The 21,458-nt window shown below is 41.8% G+C and overlaps 1 protein-coding gene across 1 annotated transcript; it reads left to right on the forward strand.

The window, feature by feature from the left end:
* SNRNP40 (small nuclear ribonucleoprotein U5 subunit 40) lies at positions 1-20,176 on the forward strand. The gene is made up of 10 exons (XM_060784690.2): positions 1-207; positions 2,431-2,560; positions 3,846-3,939; positions 5,094-5,259; positions 9,831-9,953; positions 11,614-11,734; positions 14,072-14,154; positions 15,290-15,351; positions 18,836-18,939; positions 19,794-20,176. Exons 1-10 carry the CDS (start codon positions 79-81, stop codon positions 19,841-19,843), a joined length of 1,062 nt encoding a protein of 353 aa, XP_060640673.2. The 5' UTR covers positions 1-78; the 3' UTR covers positions 19,844-20,176.
* Positions 20,177-21,458: the final 1,282 nt, after the last annotated feature.

A 21,458-nucleotide genomic window follows, 5' to 3' on the forward strand; every position in this document is an offset into this window, starting at 1 on the left:
TGAGGCGACCAATGAGAAAGGAGGGAGCGCAGTCCTCTTTCGGGTAGGGTGTGAGGCCTGTTCTGTCTCTCCGCGGCTATGCTGGACCCGCAGAAACGGAAGGCGCCTACGGACTTGGCCTTGGTGGTGGCGGCGGCGAAGAAGCCCCGCCAAGACGCCGCCGGGGCTGGCCCTCCTTCGGGGCCCCCGGGCGCCCTGCTGCCCGCGGTGAGTGCACTGGCAGGCCGCAGGCCTCGGGCCTCGCCTCCCGGGTTAGACTCTACGGCAGAGGAAGTCGGCAGGCAGTGTCTTTTACCAGGCCTGGGCCAACTTGGGCCGTCTCTGCCTCCATTCAGTGTTTTGGACTGCAACTCCCACCGTTCCTCACAGCCGTAGGCCCCTTCCTTTTCCCTTTCCTTTTCCGCTTAAGCGGCCGAGGGGGAAAAGGAAAGGACCTGAAACTGCTAGGAATGGTGGGAGTTGGAGTCCAAAACACCTGGAGGGAAGGCCCATGTTGGCCCATAGATGGCATATACCCGGGTGGGTCAAAAAGTAATGCCTCCATGGCTCTAACTTTTATTTCTTTCCCAGCTACTGGACTGTCTATGCATGACATGATTGAGGTAACCTTACTCTACTGATTTAGTCTTTTCTTTTTTGGATTGACGGATTATTTATTTATTATTTAAACTTATATGCCGCCACTCCCCTGGGGCTCGGAGCGGCTTACAAGAATGGCTAAAATCTAACACAATTTAAAAGCAATTTAAAACAAATTAAAAACAGCAATATCAAACATTAAAAGCCTATCGAAACAGGTATGTCTTACATGCCCTGCGGAAAGCTGGGAAGTCCCGCAAGGCACGGACTTCAGGTGGCAGAGTGTTCCAGAGTGATGGTGCCACTGCTGTGAAGGCTCTGCGCCTGGTTGCTGTTAGACGCAAGGTCTTGACACTGGGAATTTCCAATAGATCTTGGTCCTCAGAACGGAGGGATCTCTGGGGTTGGAAGGGGGTGAGGCGGTCCCTCAGGTACATCGGCCCCAGACCATGCAAGGCCTTAAAGGTGAGTACCATCACTTTGAAAGTGATCCGGTGCTCAATGGGTAACCAATGCAGCTGCAGTAAGATTGGGGTTATGTGACATCTCATCGGAATTCCCGCAAGAAGCCGAGCAGCTGCATTTTGTACCAACTTGAGCTTCCGGATCACCGACAGAGGAAGGCCAATGTAGAGGGCATTACAGTAGTCCAGTCTTGAGATGACCGTGGCCTGGATCACCGTAGCTAGGTTGCCCCTGGACAGGTAGGGGGCCAGCCGTCTAGCCTGCCGCAGATGAAAAAAGGCAGTTCTGCTAACAGCTGAGACCTGGGCCTCCATCGTCAGCAGAGGGTCCAAAAGGACTCCCAGACTCTTTACCAATGATGATGGGCATAGCGCCTCGCCATCCAGGGTAGGCAGCTGGATATCCCCACTGCCTGGTTTACCCAGCCATAGGATCTCAGTCTTTGCTGGATTCACAACGTAAGAAAGGCCTTCTCAGAACCAGAGAAGGGATAAAGTAAACAGACAGTGGTCCCAATGACGCTTGAGCAACACTGGGTATATACACTAATACATCAAATAGAATAGAATAGCTTTATTTTAATCAGTTTTTAATTAGTTTTTCTTTTCTTTTTCTTTTAATCATTACATGTAGCCTGCCCATTGTCACTGTGATTGTGTTTACTGTAATTTTATATCGTTATGCATTCATATGTTTTATGTAATTATGATGTTGTTTATTGTTTTTGTTTTATTTTGCTGTAATTTGTTGTTTGGGCTTGGCCTCATGTAAGCCGTCCCGAGTCCCCATCAGGGAGATGGTGGCGAGGTTTTATTATATTATATTAATAAAGTTTATTATTATTATTATTATTATTATTATTATTATTTATTGTACTACTGCACAATGAAATTAAATGTCTTCTCCGACACACAACACAAAACACCCATCTCTCCACATTCTAATAGCTATGGCGCAGCCCTCAATGCCATATCAATGCGAAGCTGTGGGGTTCAACATAGCCAGAGCTATAGGATAAAACCTCTCAGTCTGTTTGAACTTGTCTTTGTCACCCTGTACCGTCTGCTAGATGGTAATAATTCTGTAGAATAATATGCTGGGTAAGATGGATCCCCAAGAATGCTCTGAGCTTTATTAAGGCAACGGGACCTATAAAGTCCTTCCAAAGAGTGGAGAAAGAGGGCAGCCAGTGCTTATCTTGGGTCTCCTGTTGAGATAATTCATGTAATTAAAAGATTTAGACTGGTTATAATGCTTAACTTTTCCTCTAAGATAAGAAGTTACCGGATATTAGAAGTGAAGTGCCTATACTATTCTTTTAATTTAATAGATGTCTATCTTCTTGTTGCCATAGAGACTTGAATGTGTTACACTTTCCTACTTTAGGGCCCTCCAAGATGTTCCTCTCTCCAGGCACCCATAATGCTGCTTTCAGGGCATGAAGGAGAGGTTTACTGTTGTAAGTTTCATCCTAACGGAGCAACTTTGGCATCAGCAGGATTTGACAGGTTGATCTGTAAGTCTGCACTATTAACTCATAAAAACATAGTGTTCTTCCTGATATTAAGAAATTTATTCCATTTAGTTAAGTCTGTATACATTTGCACATGTCTAAAAACCTGTCTTTGAAGAATTAAATATATTAATGAGGTTTTCATTTACCAAAACAATTGTTATTTCCAGAAAGAGGCATTTTCTGCTTGATGAAAGTGAAAGGGCATGGTGTTTCTTAAGATTATACATGTTGGCTGTAGCTTTTAATAGTTTAGTATATTGAAAACAGATAACATTTTAAAGCATGTACTGATTGGGATGCTTTTTACTTTGCTAAAACCTTTTTATCAAATTAAACATTTAAACTTTGCAACCATTGTTTAAATAATAATACAAAATTCTAGATCATGGGTCCTCAAACTAAGGCCCGGGGGCCGAATACGGCCCTCCAAGGTCATTTAACCGGCCCTCGCTCAGGGTCAACCTAAGTCTGAAATTACTTGAAAGCACACAACAACAACAACAACAACAATCCTATCTCATCAGTCAAAAGCAGGCCCACACTTCCCAATGGTGGCTTTTTCTGAACAATTTTCCTGTTTGTTGATTACCTTAATTTAATACAGACTGGCGTCCTAGTACAAGGCTCTGAATTGAATTCAGATTTGGGCATCATTATATTGTTGTTGTTGTTATTATTATTACTATTATTATTATTCATATGAAGGAGGGAACTGCTCTTATTTCCACAACAATAACCCTATTAACCCTGAGCAAAGTCTCACTGATTTCAGTGACACTCCAAATGAACTAATGTAGTCTGGACCCAAATCAGTGTTAATGTCATATTTGTCATGATAAGTAAACAAGTCTGCTTATCATCTAGTCACAGTGGGATGAATGGCTGACAAGACTTTAACATATATATTTGTATATAAATCAACCACATGTACAAGTTGAGCACAGACTTGGGGATGCAGATTATAGATTTTCCTATGTCCTGTGAATACATCTAGAGTGAACAAACAAATATTTTTTCTGCTTTTAAAAATGTATAAAGGGAACCTACTTGAAAGGAGCTAAAGGTTTTCTTGTTTGTGATTTTGTCTCCCTTACGTGGTGTTGCCTGATAAATTATGGAAGTGGGTGGAGGGGTCATGCCACAGGATTATGAACAGGTTTTTCACTGTCACAACGAGATGTAGAGACAGGTCAGTTAAATGCATTTCGTTGGGTATGGAAAGGGTATAATCAATGAAAATGCAATGGTGCTCCTGGTATTTATTTATAATTTCATTTGATTCCAGTGCTATGGAATGTATATGGCGATTGTGATAATTATGCCACTCTGAAAGGACATAGTGGAGCAGTTATGGAAATACATTACAACACTGATGGCAGGTCAGTATTCTTAAAAATATTCTTTGTCTAACAATGGTAGCTGTATTATGGTTGCTGAGAATATAGAGTGGACATTTTTGTTATTGTCACTTTTCTGTCTTGGTGTCTTACCTTTTTTATAAATGTGTCAAAATACACATTTTGAAATTTTATTGTAATAGTGAAATACATTTGGAACAAGACTGGAAGTGTGACTGTGTATCATAACTCTGTGTGTTACTTTTTCACTGTTCGTGGGGAGTTAGTCTTGGTAACAGTACAACAACCTTAGTAGGAATTGGACTGTACAGACTTGTTATGATAGGAAAGCAGCAGTTATCCCTAAGAATTATTCATACATTAGTTAGGGATTTGTAGAGGGGTTTATATCAAGTGGTGTTTCTAAAGATGGCCTTGAATAACACTTTCTGTCCCTGCATTTGGGAAATTAAGGCAACCAAACAGAAGCATTTAGATTGGGGTAAAGCTCACATGGCCTTTTATATCTACTTAAACTACATCTCCCTCCATTCTCCCACATTGGTTGTGTTGTTTTGAGCAACATGGACTTATTGTCCTACAACATTTGATGAGCCGCTTGATTTCCACTCCTGCTATTTATCCCAAAGCCTAGCTGTTGGCCCTTGGCTATGGTGTGTGTGGATAGCTTATTATTATTATTATTATTATTATTATTATTATTATTATTATTATTTATACCCCACTTTATCTCTCCTGCAAGAGACTCAAAGCATCAGTATTCTAAAAGCTTCCAATGCTTTTTAGGTTCCATACTCTATGTGCCATCTATTTTACTAAAAAGTCACAGCGCTGGATGGGCATAATTTCAGGTCAATGGATTAAAACAGTGTTTCTCAAACTCTGCTCCTCCATATGTTTTGGATTTCAGCTCCCACAATTCCTAACAGCTGGTAAGCTGGCCGGGATTTCTAGAAGGTGCCTTTAAGGAGGAGCAGAGTTTGTGAAACACTTAAAGCTTCACTCTAGCACTCTTCTTCTACTCCATCACTTTAGCCTTGATCAATATTTTGATAGTCAATGCCTGTCATTCTTAGTGTTCTACTGTAATGACATACTAATTGTCCAGTGTTTTTTCCCAGAATACCTTTAATACTTGTGAAATTCTAACTTCTAAACATTTTATTTTGTCCTAGCATGCTATTCTCTGCTTCCACGGATAAAACAGTAGCCGTATGGGATAGTGAAACGGGAGAGAGAGTGAAAAGACTCAAAGGACACACATCATTTGTGAACTCCTGTTACCCAGCAAGACGTGGACCTCAGTTGGTTTGTACAGGAAGTGATGATGGAACAGTAAAGGTTAGTGTTTGTATCAGCGTAGGACCAGGTGCTTTACTTGTCCATCATTGGACTTTGAAGACGTTTACCTTCTCACTTAAGAAACCTTTTTTGGAATATCGTCCCCTCAGCACAGCTGGGAAGCAAATTCCCTCCTTTTCTTCTCTCCAGGGGGCATGACCAGGGTGGAATTGACACTGTAAATGTCTTAGGTTTGTGTGGAAAGAGTTTGTGTGTCTAAATATTTGTACACCCTGTATATTCATGTAGAAAACTAAAAATCTTAGTCGATAATAAACCTAGAAAACTGGGTCATCTTGTCTACAGGTCAATGTGATAACTGTACCTTAATTCTCATCAGAAAAGGAACCATCTCATTCCCTGAATGGTGAAAGGCAAGAGCTTGGTCAGGAAAATGCTGCTAGACCACAGCCATGCGGCCCAAAAACCACACAGCATCCCACTATATTAATATATTTTGGGTTGGGGTTCCTTGGAGGTTGTTTGCCCTTGTTTAAAAGAATCTCTTGCAAAATGACTGTCAATCAAATAGTGACTTTTTCCTTAATATAACCCTGTAATGCTACAGAATTCCTTAACAGTGTGGTTTGAAAAGCATCATAAAAATCCTTTTAGTTTCTTAACTAAATGGAGAGGGATTCCACAGAAAAGACCCATGAAGCTGTCTGGCTGTTCAAAAGTTGTGCAGCTTCCTCCTCCCAGGCATCCATATTGCATGTGGACAGAATTCAAGCTTCTGTGGAAGTTTTCAAACATTTCTTCTCTTTCTCTCACATCCACATTCAGTATGTGGGGATCCAGCATCTAATGCACTCCTGAGAAATAGACTCGGCTGCTAAACAGCTCCTACCACCCTGAAATTTGAATCTCTTGCTCTAGAGTGCCAGAAAGTAAGCTTGCCCCCTACTATTCAGTGTTCATGCTTTCAAATATTTAAATGTGGTCATCACATCACTGCATCACTGAGACCTGGTTGGATGAGCTAGGTGGGGTAAATCTCACCCAGCTATGCCCACCTGGTTTCGGGGTGCATTAGCAGGCTAGGTCTGGGGAGCGGGGAGGAGGGGTCGTAGTAGTCCATCGCCGTGGTCAGATGCGCTGTACCGCAATCTTCTGGGTTTGAGTGTGTTCATCTGAAGGTGGGAAACGTGATAGCTTGGGGATTCTGCTGGTGTACTGCCCACTCCGTGACTCAGCAGTTTCCCTGCCTGAGCTAGCAGATGTGGTCTCTAATTCGGCTTTGGTCTCCCAGCATCTGATTGTGCTGGGAGACTTTAACATTCATGCAGAGACCACTTTAACAGGAGTGGCTCAGGATTTCATGGTCGCCATGATGACCATGGGGCTATCACAAATTATATCTGGACCCACCCATCAGGCTGCATATACCCTCGACCTGGTTTTTATTGCGGACAGTGGAACAGTCAGAGTGGAAGAGCAAAATATTATCCCACTGTCATGGTCTGACCACCATCTGATCAGTCTTAGGCTTGCTGTGACCTCTAGCCTCCACAGGGGTGGAGGACCAATTAAGATGGTCCTCCCCAGGAGACTGATGGATCCAGATGGATTCCTGAGGAATCTTGGGGCTCTTCCTGTCATGGAGCCTGGTGATCCTGTTGATGCTCTGGTCGATTGCTATAACAGCGAGATGGCCAGGGTGATAGATACGATCGCTCCTGAACGTCCCCTCTCGTAGTGCAGAGACACACCATCTCCTTGGTTCACTGGGGAGTTGACTGTGATGAAGCGCATGAGAAGGAGACTAGGGTGCATCTGGAGAAAATCTTGGGGTGTCTCTGACCGAACACGGGCTAGAGCCTCACTTAGAGTCTATACCATGGCTATACGGGTAGCCAGGGAGACCTTCTTGACTGGCCGCATAGCGTCTGCATCTAATAGATCTTCGGAGCTGTTCCAGGTAATGGGGGAGCTCTTTCACCCACCCCCCACCCCGAGGTGGAGGAGGCCCCTGACGACCCGACAACTCGGTGCTGCGAATTTGCGCACCATTTTGCAGATAAAGTCACTCAGATACGCCTCGAGTTAGACACCAGCTTAAACACAGTGCCAGAGGAGGTGACTGAGGCATCTGCTTGTCCGGTTTTGTGGGATTCCTTCCAGCTTGCTCATCCTGAGGACATGGAGAGGATCCTTGGGGCTGTGAGGGCGACGATGTCGGCTCTGGACCCTTGTCCTTCTTGGCTAATTAAATCGGCCAGAGGTGGATTGATTGATTGGTTTGTGTTGATCATTAATGCATCGTTGGAGCAAGGGATTTTTCCATCTGGACTAAAACAGGCTGTGGTTAGACCACTCCTGAAAAAAGCCTCCCTTGACTCCACGGTCGTGAGTAACTACAGACCAATCTCCAACCTCCCGTTTTTGGGTAAGGTGCTGGAGCGGGTGGTTGCGTCTCAGCTCCAGGGTTTCCTTGATGACATCAACTATCTGGACCAGTCACAGTTTGGCTTCAGGCCTGGTCACGGTACTGAGACGGCTTTGGTCGCCTTGGTGGATGACCTCCGCAGGGAGCTGGACAGGGGGAGTGTGACTCTGCTGGTTCTCTTGGCTATCTCAGCGGCTTTCGATACCATTGATCATGGTATTCTACTGGGAGGACTCTCCGGGATGGGCCTTGGAGGCACAGCCCTTTCGTGGCTCCGGTCCTTCCTGGAGGGTCGTTCCCAGATGGTGAAGCTGGGAGACACCTCCTCGGACCCCTGGCCTTTTGACCTGTGGGGTCCCGCAAGGTTCCATTCTCCCATGCTTTTCAATATCTACATGAAACCTCTGGAAGAGGTCATCTGGAGTTTTGAAGTTGGGTGCCACCTCTATGAAGATGACACGCAACTCTACTACTCTTTTCCACCTAATTCCAAGGAAGCTCCTCGGGTGCTGGACGAGTGTCTGGCTGCTGTGGCTGTCTGGATGAGGAGGAACAAGCTGAAGATCAATCCCGACAAGACAGAGGTCCTCCTGGTCGATCGTAAGCCGGATCGGGGATTAGGGTGGCAACCTGTGCTGGACGGGGTTGCACTCCCCCTGAAGTCACAGATCCGCAGTCTGGGTGTCCTCCTGGACTCATCACTTACGCTTGAAGCTCGGGCGTCGGCAGTGGCCAGGAGGGCTTTTGCACAACTAAGACTCGTGCGACAGCTGTGACCGTACCTCGTGAAGTCGGATCTGGCCAAGGTGGTCCATGCCTTAGTCACCTCCAGATTGGAATACTGTAATGCGCTCTACGTGGGGCTGCCCTTGAAAACGGCCCGGAAATTTCAGTTGGTCCAACGGGCTGCCAAGTTACTAACTGGTGCTTCTTACAGAGAGCGGTCAGCCCTCCTGTTTAAGGAGCTCCACTGGCTGCTGTTCATTTTCCGGTCCCAATTCATGGTGTAGGTTCTGACCTACAAAGCCCTGAATGGTTTGGGACCCACCTATCTGCGTGACCGCATTTCTGTGTACGAACCCACACGATCTCTTCGATCATCTAGAGAGGCCCTGTTCACGCTCCCACCTCCTTCGCAGGCACGATTGGTGGGGACGAGGGAGAGGGCCTTCTTGGTGGTGGCCCCCCGACTCTGGAACTCACTTCCCAGGGATATCAGACATGCCCCAACTCTGGCAGTCTTTAGGAGGAGCCTGAAAACGTGGTTGTTCCAGTGTGCCTTCCCAGAATAAGGAAAACTCTCAGCAATATGCCCTCAAAATGCACTTTACCATTGAGTTAGGACTGACTGCATTCCCTCACTTCTCTCTGAAAATGTTTATGTCACGTCAGCATTATTTTTATTTTAATCTATTACATTTGGCCCGGCCATTGGTTTTTAAATGCTTGTATGTCACTGTTGGTTGTTTATTGCTTATTTTTGTTTATGTGATTTATATGATTTGTATTGTATTGTATTGTTTTATTTGATGTTTTGTTTATTGATGTATTGTGGGCTTGGCCTCATGTAAGCCGCACTGAGTCCCTTGGGGAGATGGTAGCGGGGTACAAATAAAGATTATTATTATTATTATTATTATTATTATTATTATTATCACATCCCCTTTCTTCCGTCTTTTCTCCAAGCAAAACATACAGCTCCCTCAGCCATTTCTCATCGGGTTTACCTTTCAAACCTTTGATCATTTCCGTTGCCCTTCTCTAGACAACTTTCAGCTTGTCAATTTCCTTCTTGAGTTCTGGCACCCAACAGTGTACACGGTATGAACTCATGTTCAGCTTATGGTCCAATATATTTCTCCCTATCGAAAATCGTTGTGTTAGTTTTGGTCCAGCTCGCTAATCAGACAAGGTCATTTTGGATTCTGGTCCTGTCCTTTGGGCTATTCTCAATTTGGTGTCTTTGACAAATTTGATAAGCATGTTTTCTATTTCATTGCCCAAGTCATGGACAAAAGATGTTGAATAGCACCAGGTCTGGTATACGACCCTGTGGCACCCCACTGGGCAGGAGCCTCTTGAAAGTATTTTGCTATGGCTCTCCTGGTTGGTGCTTTGGAGTTATATTTGCAGGATTTTAAACTGCAACATAAAACGACTTCTCTTTTTTGACCCTTTTCAGTTGTGGGACATCAGAAAAAAGGCTGCTATTCAAACATTTCAAAACACCTATCAAGTTTTAGCAGTGACTTTCAATGATACAAGTGATCAAATAATATCTGGAGGCATAGACAATGACATCAAGGTAAGCTGACTTGTTTTTTCAGTCGTCACACATAGTTTGTATGCTTTAAAGCTGATATTTAAGTTCTGTTTGTTTGGTGGGTGGAGCAGGGACACATGGAAGAGTGCAACCCACCAAGGTCTTTTGGGGAAAAACATTGCAATCTCTTAACTTCCAGAAGTTGGCTAGTGCTTCTGTCAAGAGGGAGAGCTTACTGGCCTGCTGAAAGTGGGCAGATTTTTCTTCTGCTCATGGCAACTCTCCCAGTCTGTCCTTCTGCCTCTTTGCACAAAAAAAATACACCACTCTAAGGTAATGAACATTAGTATGAAGCAGAAACAGGATTCTAGCAGTATTACAAACCTTATGTATGTGTGTGTGTGTATATATATATATATATACACACACACACACACACATATTCATATACATATATGAATAAAGAAGTAATCTAAGCCAATGATATTCAGTAATGGTCTGTCATGTAAGAGCTAAGATTTGGGAGTCCAAATGAGGTTGCAGTGATCTTAGCCTTGAATGCACCACATTCCAGAATTTAACGTCATCCCTTTGCCTAACTGCCAGAGCCAGCTTTATCCAATTTTGCCTGTTATATTCACGTTTCTTCCTTTTTAAGAGGGCCTTATATTGTGAATGTGTTTCACTCAAGCTTTTATAAATTTGTTCAGTCTCATTTTTGTTAGCTTCTCTGATAGACAGGGATGCTAACAAAAATGAGACTGAACAAATTTATAATATATAATATATATATACAAATATGTAGACAGGGATGGAGCCCCCGGTGGCGCAGTGGGTTAAACCCCTGTGCCGGCAGGACTGAAGACTGACAGGTCACAGGTTCGAATCCAGGGAGAGGCGGATGAGCGCCCTCTATCAGCTCCAGCTCCTCATGCGGGGACATGAGAGAAGCCCCCCACAAGGATGATAAAAACATCAATTCATCCAGGCGTCCCCTGGGCAACGTCCTTGCAGACGGCCAATTCTCTCACACCAGAAGCGACTTGCAGTTTCTCAAGTCGCTCCTGACACGACCAAAAATAGACAGGGATATGACCTTGTTTAAGTTCCTACATTCTGCATCAAATCAGCTTCCCTTACCAGGCTTGTAGGCTTTAGTAGGTTCTGCATGGATCAAATAAGGTTTAAGTGAAGTAATAATTTGCTGATAACCTCCTATCGCAGCCCAAAAAATCCAAGCTAACTTAGTAAAGTCCACAGCAGAGGCTAGAAATGGAAAAGGAGATAGTTTGGGATGATACAATTCAGACATTTGTTATTGTTATCATGTCACTGCTACTATAATTTTAAAGAGCCAGTCTATGGAATAAGTGTTAATGTTTATATTGGAAAGTGCTTATTGTACTTTTAAAGGTGGCGTATTATGCGATGTCATGGCCTATGGCCGGTACAATAAACCATTCATTCATCAATAATGGTCTGTGGGAATTTTTCAGCAAAGAAAGAAACAGTATAGTGAAAATGCATAACTTTGATTCCAGTCTCTGGCACATTGCCAGTCCTCTCACATCAGAACTTTGAGGTGTGCTGGTCTAGTTTTCTTATGGGAGATTCAATATTTCTATTACTGCCACAATTACTTGCTTTCTACGTTATTGATTTCTATAAAAGTGTATCTCACCAGATTCACATATGTTTTAAGGTATGGGACCTTCGTCAAAACAAGTTGATGTATACAATGAGAGGACATACAGATTCTGTCACAGGTCTCAGCCTCAGCTCAGAAGGGTCTTACTTGCTTTCCAATGCAATGGACAATACAGGTGACTTCTTATTCCTAGATTTATTCTGCCTTTGATTTTTTTCCCAAAAGAAGCAATAGCTCACCCACATCTAATCTATGTTGTACCTAGGGTTGATTAGAATACAATATGTAATAGTAATAATAATAAAGGTTTATTTATATCCTGCCCCCTCTCCCAAAAGAGACTCAGGCTGCATTACAATTGGACTTTGCTTGACATTAAGAGGACCACTTCTCTCAGAATCCCCCAGAACTGTGGACCCAAAAGCTTTTCCATAAATAATATATGTTTGTGTGTATGCACATGGGGTGGACATTGTGACACACACAGAGAGTAGACTTTCAGTTAACCAGGACCCATGGGGATTGGTAGATGCTGGATAAATGTAGGTTCTGACTGCTTGTAAGTTATTATTAAAATAGGTCTAATACTGTACCCTTTTGTGTACCATAGCATCAACTCTGTATTCATTTGATACTAATATTGAAATATAGTAATTACAGACAAACGTAATGTAACACGGTTTTACTATACTGCACGTGTATTTCAGTTATTATGTAAAATATATTTGATGTTTTACCAGTTGCTTGAGAGTTCTGGTTAACTGAGAGTCTGCTCATCACATCAAACCAGTTAAAGCACATAGACTAAAAGCATAGAATCATAGAGGTGGAAGAGACCTCATGGGCCATCCAGTCCAACCCCCTGCCAAGAAGTAGGAGTATTGCATTCAAAGCACCCCTGACAGATGGCCATCCAGCCTCTGCTTAAAAGCTTCCAAAGAAGGAGCCTTCTCCACACTCCGGGGCAGAGAGTTCCACTGCTGAACGGCTCTCACAGTCAGGAAGTTCTTAGAAGCACATAAACATTAGCTTAAAAAACAAACTGTTATACCTTAAATCAGGCATGGGCAAACTTCATCCCTCTGGGTGTTTTGGACTTCAGCTCCCACAATTCCTAACAGCCTGAGTCCCCTTCCTTTTCTTTTTTCCCTTTACTTTTCCACTTAAGCGGCTGAGGGGGGAAAGCAAATAGCCTGAAGCTGTTAGGGATGGTGGGAGTTGGAGTCCGAACACATCGAAGGGCCCAAGTTTGCCCGCGCCTGCCTTAAATCATCCATATATGCAAAAATGTGAATTAAAAATTCATAGTTTAAAATGAATTGCTGGAAAACATAGGTTTAATGCTTTGTAAAATCCAGACAGCATGTTTAGCTGTTGAATCTCTTATTGCATGTCATTCCATAGTCTGTAGGCAGTCAACAAAAAGGCTCTCTTGGGGACAGTTTCCAGACTAATCCTGGTTGATTGAAGTAAATGTCCCTCAGAGGACCTGACTTTATGGAGCAGATTGCACAGAGAAGGCAATCCTGAAGGAAATCTGGAACAGCTAATCATCATCATCATCATCATCTTTATTTATACCCCACCACCATCTCCCCAAAGGGGACTTGGGGCGGCTTACATGAGGCCAAGCCCAACAGCATATTACAACAAAATAAAACCAGAGCAACAGAACAAGCATCACAATTAAATAAATAAAAACACAAGAATACAATAAAACAATACAAAATAATACAATGCAAAAGCAGTCCCAAAGGGCGGGCCACATGTGTGAGATAAAATGATAAAATTCAGGATGAGATAGAAGTGAAAAAGAAATATTTGTATGGGAGAAGCTCATAGGAGACGGAGTAGTGGGGACAGGCCTTCAAACAGACGGGGAGAGAGAACATTTCGTATTTTGCCCAAAATCTGATTGATAATCAGTGGAAATATGGTGTAGCAGTAACCAATCTGGTTGCCATATTTTGCACTAATTGGAATTTCCCAACTTGGTGCAAAGGTAGCCCAATGTACAGCATACGGCAGAAATTAAAACTTTGAGGTTCCAAGTGTGCAATATCATCTTGGGAAGGGGGTGCAGCTGGTATTTCAGCCGAAGCTGATCATAAACATTATCAAATACACCTGTGTGTCTATACATCCAGTTGTGCAATATTTATTGATAACATGACTGTAATAAATGCAATGCCAAATGATTGGTCTTCATTATTCAGTTCTTGAAAACACATTTCAAAAAGTACAGTGTTGTTACAAAGACAACATCCTCCTTTAATTCTTCTCCTATCATGCAAAAACAGCTAGTCAAGTTGTTGGTTTTTTTCTTTGCAGTTGCCCATATTGTGCTATGGCATATATGAAATGAAAGTCCTTGGGTAGCTTTCCAAGTTCTGGAACTCTCAACTCTTTGAGTTCTTTTAAGTATTTCCAGCCATTTTTAGCCGCACAACTGCTCACGATATTCATACAGTAAATGTGTATCTCTTAACGGCTCCTGTGGACTTTGTTCTAGTTCGCATATGGGACGTTCGACCTTTTGCGCCTAAAGAGAGATGTGTGAAAATACTCCAAGGGAATGTGCACAATTTTGAGAAGGTGAGTTACTATTTGAAATGTGAATAGTTTATGGCTGGCAGCTACTGTATATACTCGAGTATAAGCCTAGTTTTTCAGTCCTTTTTTAGGTTGAAAAAGTCTCCTCTGGCTTATACTCGAGTCAATATTATTTATTATTTTAATTTGTTGTTGTTATTATTATTATTATTATTATTAGATTTATTATTTTATTGTTGTTATTATTATTACATTTGTTATTTTACTCTATTATTGTTATTGTTACATTTATTTTTTTACTGTATTGTTATTACGTTTATTATTTTACTCTATTATTATTATTTTACTCTATTTATTATTATTGGAGGACATGTAAGCATATTTACATTGAAGAAGGTTAGAATAATGGTTTAATCAGAGTTGGACAGTTTTATCTTGAATTACAGTTTTATGTAAATATTCAAAAACATTTAACCTACTGATGCCTAAATTAATATAATTTTATTGGTATCTATTTTTATTTTGAAATTGACCCGTAAATGCTGCATTTCCACCCTCGGCTTATACTCGAGTCAATACATTTTCCCAGTTTTTTGTGGTAAAATTAGGTGCCTCGATTTATATTCGGGTCAGCTTATACTCGAGTATATACGGTAATTCTTAAGTGGGGGGCTTTCAAAATTCCAAATTACCTCAAACTTTTTAACAAGGATTGTGACTAAGATTAATAGGTCCAGGTGCAATTGCAAACAAAGCTCCCTCCATAACACCCCCCTCTTTCCATGATCACAGCTCTGTACATTATCATTCGCAATCTACTTCACATCAGATAACTATTATTTATGGAAATCAAACATGACTATAATCTTGGATTGCGTAGTTTTAACAATGTGTTTAAATCCCTATATGGTTTTAAATTTATGTTTTAGCGTATATGTTTATTTTATATTAGGTGTTGACATGGCATCAAATTGTTGTCTTTTGTAAGTCCCCCTCGGGGGGAGAAGGACGGGGATATAAATTCTGTAAACAAACAAACAAATAAATACATAACAGCAGATTAAGTGTTTTTCTCCCCTATTTTAATTATCTGAAGTGGGGTGAGTTTTTTTCCAAATAGAAATGGGGAGATGAAGATGTATTTGGCATTGTGGCATGTTCTTTTCTTGCTCATTAGAATCTTCTGCGCTGTTCTTGGTCACCAGATGGGAGTAAAATAGCTGCTGGATCTGCAGACAGGTAACCCATTTCTTTTCAGTATGTTACCTTCACCTTAAATCCTTCTGTAATTTTAAAACACATACAAGCAATGTTCAGTAGTTTCAACATTTATTCAATCTATGTGAGAAGCAGAGATAAGCATGATTGAGCTGGTTGCACCAATCCTCACTTCTAGAAAGTGACTTCCAAAAGTGGAGAGCTGCCATGGAAGCTCTCCCTGTGAATTGGAAGGAAATTGCATCACAACACTTGAACATGGCTAACTAAACTTCGTATTTGCCCTGAAATGTGGTTGTGATGTTGGTAAAGGGCCCCACCTTCCCTGAGGAAAATAACAGTGACGTTTAATCTCTGATTTGTATATTTTAATATCTGTTTTATAGAAATACATTGTAATATGTATCTTTTTATAGAAATACATTTTGATATGTGTATTTGTGGTATTTTTACAATGTTTAGGTGTTTAATTGTTCTGTACTCGCTAAAATGTTATGGCCTGTATTTTGAGTGAATCATACACCCTTTCATTTGTTCACTTCATTTCACTTTATTTCTTAATTAGTCGCTCTCCACCAAGATTCTCCGAGCGACTTACAGTTTAAAATAGCATTTCAAAATATAAAAACATTCAACATAAAAACATCCAACAGTGACTTTTTGGCAAATTAGATCTGATCACTTTACTTAAATGCACAACCAAACAGCCAAGTCTTGAGCGTTTTTACAAAAGTTCGCAACTCCGACATTGCTCTAATATATGGAGGCAATGAGTTCATATCCCACTTCAATTTTCAATGCAATTTTATACAACTTTACAGGGAGCATGAGTGGAAAAAAGTTTAAGAAGTGCTGGCCTATACAGTGACAATTCTTTTGTGAATTCTTCCATCATTTTCATTCTACATTGCAAATTTTCTACCACTAGCATATTAGTATAAGTTTTCCATCTATCTTGAATCTTAATTTCTCTTTTCAATAATACTTTATTTCAAATAATGCTTCAAACTATATTTAGCTGTCTTGATTGAAAAAGTAGAGAAAGGTTGGATTACCGTATATTCTGGCATATAACACTACTTTTTAACCCAAGAAAATCTTCTCAAAAGTCAGGGGTCGTCTTATATGCGGGAGTCGTCTTATGCATGGGAGTAGTCTTATACGCCGGGGGTCGTCTTATAGAGCAGGTACTGAAACTTCCAATCCAGATTGGAGAATCTGTGGTTGCTGCATATTGTGGGGGGAGCTCAAAAATGGCAGTGGCTGCGTCCCTGCCATATGCAGTGACTATGTGAAAGCAGTAAGGGCAACGGTGTACAAGTATGATAGAAGAAAATCCATTCATCAGGTTTCGTGGACTTAATGTGGTCCCAATGGTGAGGTGAAGGGGCGCCTCACTGGGAAGGTGTAAGTAAAGGGCGGAGCAAGCTGCAGGCGTCCGAGGTGCCCGGGGTATGGAAAAAAGATAGAGTGGCTCTGGGACCAGAAAAACACACCTCTTTTACCTGTCTGGCCCGCCCTTGTATCTTATTACAGTACCTCCTCCTCTGCCGCTCAGATCTCGCTCCTGAAGTCTCCAGTGAAGTGGTGCAGCTGCGCATGTGCGAGATCTGAGAGGCAGAAACGGAGGTGCAGTAATAGGAAAATTACCATATTTAAATCAAATTTAATGCTTTTAATTTTTTTATTTGGTGTGCGTTGGAAGAGGGGTAGTCTTATACGGCGAGTATATCCCAAACTCCATATTTTAACTGGAAAAGTTGGGGGTCGTCTTATACACCCAGTTGTCTTATATGCGGTAATCTAAAGGAAAAATAAGGACATTTGAACTTGAGAAGGATTTGCGCTAAACTTTGGCTGTCATTGCTTTCTCTGGTTTTAAAGCAAATGCTGATATAATAGCCTTGTTACTCAGCTGCTACAAGAAGAAAAATGTATTTAGTGCTTTTATTGTTGGGCAAGTGGGCCTATTTACAAGAGATCCTCCCCATTAATATATAATAGAGTAGTTTACTTGCGGCGGTATGACCCAGCAGCCACAGAATGATCAAACAAACAAGAATACACAAACCCATTTCTTGCTTCCTTTGGAGGCTTTTTCCTTGTAGCAAAAATAACATAGTTGCAGCACTTACAAAATAGTTTCTTGTGATACAAAGTTCATTGCACTTCCTTCTTTGCTTCCTTGCTCTTATCTTCTTTGCTCCTACGCTGGGCTTCTCTTGCATGCAGGTAGGCATCTTCAGCTTCATTCATCCAGAGCCTTTACCTTACACAGGAGAGAAACACAGAAACTCCTCAAAGGACTTACACAGCACCTCCATGTAGGCCCAACACAGTTTTCAGCTTCTTTTCACACAGGGGTGATCACACACAGGGGCACACCTGCTTATATCACCGTACTGGTTTTACTTAGTCATTACACCAATTTTAACCCTTTTAGTGCTTGACCAATATTTTTGTAATGAAAAAATACATTGTTAATTTTCAATATTTCTGACAAACTTTCATTAATTTTCAAAGTGGGTCCCTTGAACACCTGCTCTTGCCTGCTGCTGTGTGAAATGCAAGCTGCAGGGCAGAGAACTATGTTGGCCCTTGCCAGAATGAGAAAAGATAGAACGACAGAAATTACAGAGCCTTCTAAAACTATTAAAGTTAAATGTCTGTTGGAAGCAACACTTGTGATGTAGCCAAAGACTGCCTGGGAAGTATTGTCGAAAGCAATTTATCAGAACTCTAAGGAAGTTAAACATTGGCCCTGGATAAAGACCATAAGATACTAAAGCATAGTTCAAATCTGAAATACCAACCTCTTAAGGTAGAATTCATCTTACAAGATTGGCCACCATACATAAAGTGGTTATAGATGTGCCTGTTTCATTTGAATTGTTTGATACTAAACCAGGCGTGGGCAAACTTAGGCCCTCCCTCCCTCCAGCTGTTTTGCACTTCAACTCCCACCATTCCTGACAGCCTCGGGCCTTTTCCTTTTCCCCTTCCTTTCTGCTTAAGTGGCTGAGGGAGAAAAGGCTGTGAGGAATGTTGGGAGTTGAAGTACAAAACACCTGAAAGGAGAGCCTAAGTTTGCCCATGCCTGTACTAAACCGTACCTCCTGCACTCTCAGAATGTTCTAAATCATGGATATGCTTATGTTGTATCCTCATTCTTTTGGGATGCCTTTATTTATTTATTTATTTACAGTATTTCTATACCGCTTTTCTCACCCCTAGGGGGACTCAAAGCGGTTTACACATAACTGACAAAACTTCAATGCCATACATTGGACACTGACGTGATGCCAAACCATAACAACCACAATAATAAAACCACAATTAAACATAAATCATAATTAGACAGTACATAAGCAATCATTAAAACAATAAATAATAAAAACAGTCTCGCCAGTCGTATTGTCATTCTAGTCCATGTCCTTTAAACTCTACAAACATCTACTGTCCGAAGGCCTGATCCCATGTGTATATATATGTTTTCACTCTGCAGGTTTGTTTATGTGTGGGATACTACATCGAGAAGAATCTTGTACAAGCTTCCCGGCCACGCTGGTTCAATAAATGAAATAACTTTCCATCCAGATGAACCCATTAGTAAGTGTTTTGTGTCTGAAGTGTTGAAAATGAGGAAGCCTTTCCCCCCAAACTAGTAGTGATTTCTGGTCACGTCCTATTTTTTGAGAAAATGTCCAAACAGATCTCCCTTTACGAACCACCACGAAGACTAAGATCTTCTGGGGAGGCCCTGCTCTCGGTCCTGCCACCGTCACAGGCGCAATTGGCAGGGATGAGGGAAAGAGAGGGCCTTCTCAGTGATTGCCCCCTGACTACGGAACTCCCTTCTGGGAGTTCCATAGAAAAATGTCCTTCAGAAAAATGGTGAGACCTAGCTGTGGGTCCAAGCCTTTGGGGCAGTGCAATGAGGGCAATAATAGAATGGTAACCTGAGATGGTTTTTAAGCAACTGATTTTAAAGTGGACATAAGCGATTTTAATGTTTGTGTATATTTATGGTTTTATGCATTTGTGTGTATTTATGGTTTTATGCATATATACAGCAAACACTGAATGTTTGCCATATATATGTTGTGCTCCGCCTTGAGTCCCCTGAGTCGGGGTGAGAATGGCGGAATATAACTGTTTCAAATAAATAAATAAAATAGTATAACATTTCATAAAAAGGCCCAGAGGGACCCAAACATGGCAGGGTAATACCCCTTAGCCCCAGGAGTCAGGTGGGAGTTCACTCAATTTTTGGACAAATATTTTTCATATTAAAATAGTTGGTATTACTATTACTATGGCAAAAAACATGGAGCCTTGGTTGAAATCATAGCAAGAGACATACTTGTGAGGTTATTTTTGAAAACATGTTCAAAAAGATAATGTGACTAAAACAAATCCGTTAATATTTTTTTAACAAATAACCCTTGTTTTATTCCCACCAGTCCTTTCTGCCTCTAGTGACAAAAGACTATATATGGGAGAAATCCAGTGAAGAGAAACAGAAGATGGCTGAGAGGGTTACTACAGAATGGCTCTGACCCATTTCTATGTATTTGTACTGCGACATTACTATTTCTCTATGAAGAATTAAATCTCAACCTACTGTGTTTTACTTAAACCCTTCTTGAAATGTGGCCATGTATGCAGACGATTAAAAAAGGCTAACAGTCCAGAATCCTTTAGGGCTTGGAAGAGACGTAATAGTTTTGCCTTTGTTAAAAATTCAATTTTGAGTTGTTGTTAGTATTTTATATTTTTCATGAGGTTGTTTGGTCATTTTTATACTGAGAGAATAAAATATCTTGCAAAAACTGTGCAAACAGGATTTCCTCTTGCATGTGTTTTTTGTTGCCACAACATTAAATCAACACAGAAGATGGGGGTGCTCTTATGAAAAGGAGAGAATATAGAAGCTACTATATTCAAATTGACAGAATTGGTAAGCATCGCAAGCATAGGCAATACAATTCCAATATTATGTGCTCTTATTTACTCATGACTCAAAACACAGTCTATGTCTTGAGTAGAGACAAAGGCTGCAGGCTTCCCTTTTCTGCCCCTTGTTGTGTTGTTGTTCATTCGTTCAGTCGTCTCCGACTCTTCGTGACCTCATGGACCAGCCCACGCCAGAGCTCCCTGTCGGCCGTCACCACCCCCAGCTCCTTCAAGGTCAGTCCAGTCACTTCAAGGATGCCATCCATCCATCTTGCCCTTGGTTGGCCCCTCTTTCTTTTGCCTTCCACTTTCCCCAGCATAATTGTCTTCTCTAGGCTTTACTGTCTCCTCATGATGTGGCCAAAGTACTTCAACTTTGTCTCTAGTATCCTTCCCTCCAATGAGCAGCCAGGCTTTATTTCCTGGAGGATGGACTGGTTGGATCTTCTCGCAGTCCAAGGCACTCTCAGAACTTTCCTCCAACACCACAGTTCAAAAGCATCGATCTTCCTTCGCTCAGCCTTCCCTAAGGTCCAGCTCTCACATCCGTAGGTTACTACAAGGAATACCATGGCTTTGACTAGGCGGATCTTTGTTGCCAGTCTGATGTCTCTCCTCTTTACTATTTTATCGAGACTGGACATTGCTCTCCTCCCAAGAAGTAAGCGTCTTCTGATTTCCTGGCCACAGTCTACATCTGCAGTAATCTTTGCGCCTAGAAATACAAAGTCTGTCACGGCCTCCACATTTTCTCCCTCTATTTTCCAGTTGTCAATCATTCTTGTTGCCATAATCTTGGTTTTTTTTATGTTTAGCTGCAACCCAGCTTTTGCGCTTTCTTCTTTCACCTTGATTAGAAGGCTCCTCAGCTCCTCCTCGCTTTCGGCCATCAGAGTGGTGTCATCTGCATATCTGAGGTTGTTAATGTTTCTTCCAGCAATTTTCACCCCAGCTTTGCATTCCTCAAGCCCCGCACATCGCATGATGTGTTCTGCATACAAGTTAAAGAGGTTGGGTGAGAGTATGCAGCCTTGCCGTACGCCTTTCCCAATCTTGAACCAGTCTGTTGTTCCGTGGTCAGTTCTTACTGTTGCCACTTGTTGTACCTTGTACAGATTCCTCAGGAGAGAGACAAGGTGGCTTGGTATGCCCATCCCACCAAGAACTTGCCA

The sequence above is a fragment of the Anolis sagrei genome, chromosome X (assembly GCF_037176765.1).
Source record: "Anolis sagrei isolate rAnoSag1 chromosome X, rAnoSag1.mat, whole genome shotgun sequence".
In the NCBI taxonomy this organism is placed as follows: Eukaryota; Metazoa; Chordata; class Lepidosauria; order Squamata; family Dactyloidae; genus Anolis; species Anolis sagrei.

What these genes read in the sequence shown, in the direction of transcription:
- SNRNP40 (XM_060784690.2), top strand. Translation starts at nt 79, where the DNA reads ATGCTGGACCCGCAGAAACGGAAGGCGCCTACGGACTTGGCCTTGGTG. An exon ending in ATGTGCACAATTTTGAGAAG is followed by an intron (nt 14,155 to 15,289) that starts GTGAGTTACTAT and finishes CTTGCTCATTAG; the next exon opens with AATCTTCTGCGCTGTTCTTG. An exon ending in CCATCCAGATGAACCCATTA is followed by an intron (nt 18,940 to 19,793) that starts GTAAGTGTTTTG and finishes TATTCCCACCAG; the next exon opens with TCCTTTCTGCCTCTAGTGAC.